The 10,687-nt window shown below is 34.7% G+C and overlaps 1 protein-coding gene across 1 annotated transcript; it reads left to right on the top strand.

Moving 5' to 3' along the window:
• The first annotated feature begins 8,078 nt into the window (after window positions 1-8,078).
• On the top strand, window positions 8,079-10,012 carry LOC126799292 (coniferyl alcohol acyltransferase-like). The gene is made up of 2 exons (XM_050526464.1): window positions 8,079-8,495; window positions 9,050-10,012. The coding sequence occupies exons 1-2, from the start codon at window positions 8,079-8,081 to the stop codon at window positions 10,010-10,012; spliced, it is 1,380 nt and encodes a 459-aa protein (XP_050382421.1).
• The last annotated feature ends 675 nt before the right edge of the window (window positions 10,013-10,687 follow it).

Here is a 10,687-nt window from a genome sequence, read left to right on the forward strand (position 1 = left end):
GGATCATTTTATACAAACTTCAATCAATAACAAGTCAAGTGCAAGTAAGAGGTTATATGACATTTTGGAGCTGGATTTATTCTCGAAAGATATAAGTGCATCACAAAAGTTTCATGAAAGGTTTGAGTTATGTGCCTCCTATAGCAAGATGTTACTTATCAACATGAACAGGAAACAAGGAGAAGCAAGAAGTTATGATGGCGACATTACGAGCTTTTGGATGAATCCGACTTAAATCATGTGAACTCGAGGACGAGTTTTCTACAACCCGGGAGAATGAAGCAATCGGCATTTCTTTGGAAAGTCTAAAAGTTAGATTAAGTGTGTTTTCTTGGCTTCTAAAAAGTATCCTAGAGTCCAACTACATTAAATGTGTTTTCTTGACTTGTGTTAGTCATTATTATCTTTTATTTTATGTGTATTTAGCTGAAAGATTTAGTAGTTTAGGAGTATTTATTGTGAGTAGTTGAGTTTAGGTTATTTAAGAAGTTTTAGCTTATGTTAGTTTCTCAGTTTTTGAAGTTTAATAAAATCAGTTTATTCAAATCTTCTAACTTAAGGGTTTTAGTTTCTTTCCGTTTTAGCTATTTTCTACCAAGCCCCTGTTTAGATTCTAATAGAGCCTGCATCATAATTTATAAACATAGTTCATCAAACGATATGTGATCGACTGATCGTTTAGTTTAATTAAGTCTAATAACTACAGTAATTTGTAAGAACGATGCATGAACAATTTTTGTGTTTTGAGTGCTTACATACAGTGAGTTTCTGCATTATATTGTTAGAAATTATGGGATTGTACGTAAATGCTGCCTATGAATTGACTGCTTCGTATAGTCACTACAAAAAATGTTGGCAAAAGCCACAATTTGGGCACATATATTAGATGAATCGTGAGAGAAATTACTGTTTTGCACTGTGGGTATACAACCCCCACCTCTGAAATGTTTATATCGTCACGTTTTGGGACAAAATGTGGGTATCATCGCAATATTTACAATTTTATGTTGCAATTGTACAGTGAATTCGTGAGTGCTAAGAACCCTTAGTAAATTGCAAATAGGTAGTCTCTCTCTTTCAGTTTCTACACATCTCCTTTCTATGGCTTCGTAAACCCTAGAAATAGCTCAATTTTTTGAATTTAGATACTGCTATTGGAGATAGCAAACACAAAGAATTCTCCGGCAATCGAACGCGCCTCCTCCCACTCTTCTAGTCGCAATGTTCGCCACCTTCGCCTCAATCTACGTCGCCGGACGGTTGGTTCTGTTTTGTTCAGATTTTGATTCTACTCGGATTGAAAAAACAGGGTTTTTAATGGGTTAAGTAGGATTACTGGGCAGGTGAGTGTTTCTTGTTTTGTATTTGGGATTCAGTTTTTTGTGGATTGTAAGGTTTATGTGCAATGAGAAAAGATGAATGTTTTGATCACATTGGGTTTGTTTTGTGATGTAATTAGTGACTTTAGTTAATTGTTCATAAATTGTGAGAATGGGGTTGATGCTCAGCTTAAAGTTGATGTTGTTTCTCGCCTTCTCTGTTGCTATGGTTTATATTTGACATACCAATTGCATCTATGTCTTGTTGTAGTTGCTAATAGTTTACTTTTGTCTCTGCTTTGTTCAAAAGAAGATCATGACACATGGAAGTGTTATTACAACTCAACATTTTCCATGCTTCACAAAGTCTTCTCAGGAAAACACAGTAATGGTCCACAAAATAGAACAACTTTTCTATTGTGTTAGCACCCAATTAAATGCAAACTTTGCTATTGCTCTTCACTTCGTTATTGTTTTGTTTATTTTGAAGAAAAATGTATAGCTTTTTTATGAACGTTGTGAGTAAATGTGGCTAATTGTAAATGTGGTTTAGGAATTTCCGGACAATTAGGTTCCAAATAAGCATTTTTGGCGCAGTTGTCTTTGGCCATAGAGTGGATAAAGATATGGAAGGTATATATGTTCATACATATTGCTTATTGCTTCTTCATTTCTTATGGTGCATTGAGACTTGAGACAATGTAATCTACATAGCTATTTTTTTAAGTAGTCAATGATTAGGATACTATCCAGACAGTGAGCTAAACCAATTACATACGGCTTGAAAGTTTTAATACAATTATTGGGGCACTCACCAATACAAACAAGACATAATTCAATTACTTGGTATGATAGTATTGTAGCAAATCAGATTTCAATGTTCTTTGAAATGTTCTTATATGATATACTCTTGCTTGTGTAGGTAAAAGAATGTGCAAATCACAAAACATGAAGAATCCCATATTTGGTGTCACGCCCCCAAATCCGAGATAAGTATTATATGGAAATATGGTTCCCGAATTTAGAGGTGTGACCTTAAAACCAATAAAATTTCCTGAATAAAACTGATAGATATATATGTTTGAATAATACTTTTATTAGGAAACAGAATCAGAGTTATTTTACAATACAGCGGATTTAGAAATACTAAAATTTAGCGAAGATACATGAGTCTCATATTTATTGTCTTAAAATAATAATTGAAGAAAAATCATCATTTTATTTAGTAGAGTCATCTCATTCCCCAAGCATCTACTCATTACCTGAAAATAAAATTGTGTAGCATCATGAGTAACGCAGACCCAGTAAGTACATAATACATTGTTATAATAATTTGGCTAATGAGAAATTCAAATATGAATAACCAAGTAAAATGTATCAAGAACCAGATGTATTTGGTCACACGAATTCTTACTTATGCATGTAGATATACATATCATCATTAATATATTCAATCAATTGTGTGAATTTCAAAAAAACTGGTAATTAATCACAAAGTCACATGTTAGAGTTCACGTTTACCAAAAACACGGATAAGCCTCAGCATACCGAGGCCAACACCAAAGTATGTATACTAAAGGTCAATTCTCCTATGAGTATAATAGTGCACTATCTGTAGGGACTAGGGCCCAAGGCTAACTCACAAAGCACAAAACAATTTTACTAGCAATTCACTTAAGCACGAGGTGGTACTAATCACCCGGTTTTACACCTTCAACTCAACGTCAATAAAATATCACAAAGTTTAGTAATTAAGACAATATTTAAATACTAAAAAATATATATATATAATTTTACACCAAGATATAAATATTTATCAATAACTCAATGTATGCATGAAATAAACAAGTTAATAAATTTGAAAATAAATATGCAAATAAAGTAAATGTACTTTAAATTAAAAGTAATTAGATAATATTAGTTAGTAGTCAAAAGATTAGTAGTAATTTCTCCTATAATAAGGAAAGTCTTTGTCCAAAGTAGAAATTGGCATTCAAATGATAGTGTTAAAATCCGTCAACTTTCCATATCGATAACTCAATTAATAAACGTCCAAATTAGGAAAGTGAGGAGCCTATGGTCAATAATTTTTCTTAAGGAATCCAATATGATAAGTCATACAGTCCAGTTCAAAGTCATTGACTCTAAAAGGTTCAAACACAGTAGTATTGCAGAAACTGATCATCAAGTTATCATCTTAGATGTCTACATATTCTACTTGTAACAAAAAAATTATAATTTTTTCTGAAACTTTCCAGATTAAAAGTAGATGTCTTATAATTTAATTTGATATAAAATTTGTGAAAAATGGTTAAGAAATGAGTAAGATATGAGTTTTTAAAATTGTAAATGCTACAAAAGATTTTCAGTGAGTTTGTTAACTCTAACTTTGATTAACCATAACTTCTTTATTTCTAAACTTTTTTGAGTGATTCAAAAGCCTAAATTGATACATTTTTCATGAGGAATTTAATGCTATTTTTACCTTAGACAAACTCAGATGTTCTAAAATACGAAAATATAACTCTTGCCAAAACATGGTCTTTTCCATTTTATCCTTAGCTATGCACTTTGATAAATCTTAAAAGACAAAAGATTATAAGAATGCAAGATGTACTCACCTTGAAGTTTCATGGGTGAAATGAAAGTTTTGATATGGATCCAAAGTTGGATTATTTTAGTAAAGAAGAAACTTGTTTAAGAGAGAAAGAGTGAATGTTAGAATTTTAGCTTGAGAAACATTGGATGGTTGAGTTTTCTATCACCTAAAGGAACTCTAGACTTACATGATTTCTGATTTTGAAGTGTGAAGAAAACTTGAGGCAGTTTACAACTATAAATAGGCCAAGAAGGAACACAAAAGTTCAATTCTCACATACCATTCTCAATAATTAATATTGAGTGATGATCTAGTTAGTTAGTGTGGTTGTTGGCAAAGAAAAAAAAGTGTGATGGGGTAAAACATAAAATTAAATCAGTTAAGTTCAAAACATGTTGGCATAAAGATTATATATATATATATATATATATATACAATCCCTATCTAGAGTGAAGCTTCACTCTGAAATTACAGAGTGAAGTTCCAATTTTGACACACTTTTCGGTCAAATGTTTTCACCATAAGCGATTTAATATTTAGGTATGCTATTCAAGATCATCTCTACAAAATTTCATCCAATTTGACAATGATTTGAGCTTTCAAAATTGAGATGTACACGAACAGTTCATGTTTGACAGTTTTAATTTATTCATTGATTTAATCTAATTTCAATACATTAACGATATCTGAATTAAATGAAATTTTGTATAGATGATCTTGAATATCATACCTAAATATTGAATCGCTTATGGTGAAAAAATTTGACCGAAAAGTGTGCCAAAATTGGAACTTCACTCTGTAATTTCAAAGTGAAGCTTCACTCTGGATAGAGACTGTATATATATATATATATATATATATATATAACAAACACATTTATATGTGTTATTCTAAAAAGTAAAGAAATTTAGTATATTACTATATTCCTTTTCATAAGGTTTTCAATATATTTGCACTATCTAATACTAATATAATGCATAAAAGATAATACTATTAATATTAGTCTTAAACTCGATTATCGAGTATACGCAAGAATGTGAGCTAACGTATTCAAATCGTGGTCTTATACTTACAAAAAGAAATTTTCTATCTTTGAAAATATGTACCTTAGCATCATTAGTTTCTAAAGAGAAATATTAGAAGAAAAATTTAATTAATTCTAAGTTAATATAATCTTAGAGTACTAAATAATAAATACTAAATTTCAGGGTATTACATTTGGTTCATTCAATTCATATGCCCTCACTTTGCTTGTGGTCTTCCACTTTCAGGTGATTCCAAATTTTATTTATGGTGTTAACAAGTAGTGAGGAGGTGGAGGAAATATTTTAGACTGTTTAGCTTTATTTTCTTGTCATCTTGGTTAATTTATAGTAATGTGGTTTGCTAGAATTAAAGTGCTAATAGCTAGCTTATGTGGATCTTTAACCTCTTCATGCTTTCTAATTTTACGCTATAGTTTACGACCTTCCATATTTTAATGAGTCATCAGAGAGATATGATATAGTTTTCATTTTTGTTCCTTGTGAAAATTTTGATTCTGTGTTATGCCGTGTTTACCATGCTAAATCTTACCATTACCCAATAATACTTGAGATTAATTTGTTTCAGTGTCCTGTTCTTACTTCTATGTAGTAAGAATAAGTACAAATCAGTTTTATGCAATATGTATTTTTGTCATCCTGCTTCTAGTTTATAATCTCTTAATTTTCTTTTCAGACATTGTTTTTTTTTCATAGAAAGCTTTTACATAAACATAATGTTAAAAATCATCGTCATCCAAAATATTATCCCGGGTTTTCACTATCTTTCCGTAGGGAGTTGAAAATGATAAAAAGTAAGACAACTCGATGGGATTGCTAATCTTTTTCTTAACTATCCGACCACATTTTGATGGAAAAAGTGGGCTAAACCAAAAGAATATTATACATCAATTAATATATCTCTCATCTCCACTTGTTCTCTGCCCAAAAACCAATTACACAGCCTCAACGGAGCAAAAATTTCGGCAATTCTGTTTTCGCACTTTCATCTCAACTTGATATCGTGCACATACAAGTAAATCGCCATTGGCAAAACGTAACTGCTGAGGCGCTTTTCAGACATGTATACCTGCAATATTGCCATCTCTTAAAGAAATATATCCAGGGAATCTCGCCGATGATCTTCAAGGTAGTGAAAATTTTATACCCTTATACAGGTCAATAAAATTATGCCTACTTATTGACCACTTATTGATAGTAAAGTTTGAAAGTGTGATTCTAATGGTTAATAAGAGGTAAAATCGGTCTGCATTGTTCAACAACCATCTAGAGACTTGAGTTTGCAATTATTTACTCATCTCTACTTTACTTTGAATCCATAGTTTTTTTCTTGATAGGAGCTGCGAATTCATAGTTTGTTGACATGACTTTACTAAAGGTATTTGGACCACATGTTTCAACTAAAGGTGTATATATACTAAAAACATGATAGTTTGCCACTGATGATCGCTTACTCCAGTTACTTGTATGTGAATTAATAGTTATGTTCTTTTAAAAAATTTCAACTAATCTGATTGCCTATTAAGATACATTTGAAAGGTTTATATTTAATCAGTAATTCTATTTACCTTACTCGTATACCAAATATCTAGTTCATTAGTAACAGCTTACATAGAGAGTTTTCTGGCTTGTCAATTTTGTAGTAATTCAGTTGCCAACAGCTTAAGCATCGGAACTTGAAATAGCAGGTGAGTCCTTGCATCTAAGCTCGGTTTTAGTGTTTTAAATATCAATAACACTTGAAGATTGATGTAAGTTACAGTTAAATTTAAAATAGATGTTCATATGTGTTGCAAGCAGCCACAAACTAGAAATAATAAATACCATGATGAATGTTTCTGTTTAAATTTGCAGAAAAGATAAGTGAAATCAATGGTTTGTGAGTGAAAGAAAATTGGTGTATGTCCACAATAGCTGATGGCCTGCTCTCTCAAGAATTTATGGATTAGCTTATTTGTTAGTAGACAAGCTAACAAGGTTAGAGTTTGAGCGTTTGATGCTAATTAGGTTGTGTTTGTATGAATGATATTTATATTTGATGGGTTCAATGAGAATTTCACTGTTATATAGTTTCATATAGTTTATGAAAATCTGGTGATTCTGGTGTCAGGGCAATCAATCGTTTTTTTTTAAATAATATATTAATGGTGCCACGAAAGAACTCGCATAGTGGGTGGGTCCCATTGATGGAGAAATCTCACGACTCCTTTGGATATGTGATATTGTGATACAATTGGCCATTAACCACGGGAGTAATACGGACGAATCAGAAAATGTCGCTGCACGGTGGGGCAACCCCAATGCCCACATAATTACGTGGGAAAGTGAGCAATACCCACAAATCCAACGACGTGGGCGATGTCCATATTTCTTGTAGTGAGTGTCCTCCTCACAAACCAAACCAAACGTGATTAGCAAATAACAAAGAAACATGACCAACTTTATGAAAAATAAAGATAGTAATTAGAGGTTCCAAATCACTAGATCGATTACCAACCCCTGTAAATGCAAGTAATCACGCCTAGCTCCGAGTAAGATGTAGAAAATTAAATTTGGGAAGTTGTCCAAAGAGGCATAAGAGATCCTTGAGAAGTTGGTGCAAAATTCTTTTTTGATGGTGAGAAGTTGGTACATTGTGAAACCAAAGTGAGCTAACTATTTTCTTGTTTTCACATAACTTCTGGCAAAATTAGGTTGCTTTACCCTCATACACGCATGAAACTAGAATGACATCATGAAGAAAGGTTCCAGCTTATCAATAAACTAGCCCTAATTGCTCGATCGTAAACAGAATATGGAATTATATTTACGCTAATTCATGTCTGCTCTATTGTAGAAATTGTTCATCAAATTAAATATATGTTATGTTAAACAAGTATATATAATTACAAACAGCTACCAACGTGATTTTGTGATCACCAAATTCATTTAAGAACGAACACGTACGTACATATATTTATCAATGATAGTGAGTGTGAGTTTTAGCATTATATTTTCAGGAAACTTCCCCACTCAATCTACAAGTGCTGTCTATAAATTCACGGCTAATTTGGTGTCCTCCTCCCACACCAAATTAATCAAAACCAACCAAAGGTAACTAGCAGATAACAAAGAAACATGGTTGATGCAGGCAGAGACTTCCAGGTGAGTACGAGAAATCAAGACGTGGTGACCCCTGCACTGCCTTTGCAAGAGCACAGGCTACCTCTCTCCAACCTCGACTTGCTTTTGCCACCGCTCAATGTGGGGGTGTTCTTCTGTTACAAGAACCACAGCGACCCCTCTGTGGCAATGGACAGGGTCAGCGTTCTGAAGAAGGCTCTGGCCCAAGCCCTGGTGACATACTATGCCTTTTCCGGTGAGGTGGTGGCCAACTCTGTTGGGGAGCCTGAGATTTTGTGCAACAACCGTGGGGTTGATTTCACAGAAGCTTTTTCTGACCTTGAACTTAAAGAACTCAACCTTTATAACCCGGATGAGAGCATTGAAGGCAAATTGGTTACCAACATGAAGCGTGGAGTGCTGGCTGTCCAGGTTAATCCGACTCTTGTTACCTCTCATTACCTTTTAATTAAGATTCTCTTTTAATGCATTGTATGTCTAGCAACTGACCAAAGAATTAAGGAGGAAAGCACAACCAGCTACAAGAATAGTATAACAACGGAAAAGCCCAACAGACCAGACTATATATACGAGGGTGTTAATATAGATACTAAATTGATGACAGTATTATTCGATCATATTACATTTAGTAATATAGTTGCTTAATTAATTTTTAAAAAAAATTAGGATTAATTTCCGTTCTACACTGAATCTTTAGGGCATTCAAAAGTAGCTAGGGATAGCCAGGTATAAGGTGTACTTCCAAAAATAGTTAAACGAAGACCTAAAACGGACTTTATTTTGGACATACATTATAGATCGAATACGATCGAACACAAACAATCAATGAGAAGCATGCAAATATTGAAGTGTCGCAATCGCTATCCAAGAGTTACTCAAAATATTGTATTCACGTCCAGTTTCTTCTCGCTGAAGGAATATCCTAATCGATCAAATTTCTCTTGTTGAAATGTAAATATTTGCAGACAACTGAATTCACGTGTGGAGGGATGGTGGTGGCATGCACATTTGACCATCGCATTGCAGACGCCTACTCAGCCAACATGTTTCTCGTCTCATGGGCGCAGATGGCCAACCCAAAATCGCCAGTCACTAACGTGAGTAAGATCCCCTCTTTCCGTCGTTCTTTTCTAAACCCTCGACGTCCCGGTCAGTTCCACCCTTCCCTAGATGACCTGTACGTCCCAGTCACATCTCTGCCTCCTCCTCCTCCCAAAATGGAGGCCAAGGATCTTAAGGACCACATCGTCAGTCGCATATACTACGTCACAGCCGAACACCTTATCGAGCTCCAAGCACTTGCCAGCTCTAATGGTTTCAAAAGGTCCAAGCTGGAGTCGTTTTCTGCATTTTTGTGGAAAGTGGTTGCCGGAAGCCATAGCGGCAACGATGTCGACAAATTATGCAAGATGGGGATTGTAGTTGACGGACGGACAAGATTAGCCGATGACAGTGATTCAATGGCTAGTTACTTTGGCAATGTCTTGTCTATACCATTCGGTGGTAAGAAAATACAAGAGCTCAATGAAAGGTCACTGAATTGGGTAGCTGATGAAGTTCACGAGTTTCTGAAATTTGCGGTGACAAAAGAACATTTCTTAGGGGTGCTAGACTGGGTGGAGGCTCACCGCCCGGTGCCAGGTTTGGCCAAGATATACTGCAACGAGATCGAAGAGGGGCCTGCTTTCGTGGTGTCTTCCGGGCAAAGGTTTCCGGTTAGTAAGGTGGATTTCGGTTGGGGGGCACCGGTGTTTGGGTCGTACCATTTTCCATGGGGAGGCAGTTCCGGGTATGTGATGCCGATGCCGAGTCCGGTGGGGAATGGGGACTGGGTTGTTTACATGCACATGTTGAAAGGGCAATTGGATGTGATAGAGAAGGAAGCTGGTCATGTGTTCAAGCCCTTGACTTTTGATTATCTTAATTAATTTCTAAAGAAAATAATTTGAAAAGGAAAATAAAGCTTACAGCTTTTTACTCAACGCAAAATAAGGTGCCCTAGCCTGACAGGTGTAAGGCATTTGAATTCCGGCTCCAACGTACGACCCTCGTCGATAGAGTTCCCCGTTGTTTTCTCATCAGCTCATATGAAAACTATTGTTAGAGAAGACTAATGTAATTATTTGTTGTATTTACTTCTGAATAAAACTGTCGAACGTACTCCAGTAAGTTCAATAGTGTATCAAAATAATAGTTTGGAACCAACTATGAAGTCGTCACAAGTAGTGGAATTAGTAAGACCCGAAGTGTGGAAACTCCCATATATAACTGTATCAAATTCTCATCGATACTAATTAGAGTTAAATCTCAAGATTAGGACTGTAAGTAGGTTCGAGCCGCTCGAGTTCGATTCGTGTTCAGCTCGCTTTTAACCCGTTCAGCTCGAGTTTGTAAAATTAAACGAGCCGAGCTTTTAACAAGCCGAGCTTGCTCTTAAGGTAAACGAGTCGAATGAGCCGAATAGTTATTATTCAAGTTCGGCTCATTTTTAAGGTCTGTATCAAAATCTCATCGATACTAATTAGAGTTAAATCTCAAGATTATGACTGTACGTAGGTTCGAGCCGCTCGTGTTCGGCTCGCTTTTAGCCAATTCGGCTCGAG

This window comes from Argentina anserina, chromosome 6 (genome assembly GCF_933775445.1).
Source record: "Argentina anserina chromosome 6, drPotAnse1.1, whole genome shotgun sequence".
NCBI lineage: Eukaryota > Viridiplantae > Streptophyta > Magnoliopsida > Rosales > Rosaceae > Argentina > Argentina anserina.

Coding starts and splice junctions, on each gene's coding strand:
- LOC126799292 (XM_050526464.1), top strand. CDS start 8,079: ATGGTTGATGCAGGCAGAGACTTCCAGGTGAGTACGAGAAATCAAGAC. Junction 8,496..9,049: donor GTGGAGTGCTGGCTGTCCAG/GTTAATCCGACT, acceptor AAATATTTGCAG/ACAACTGAATTCACGTGTGG.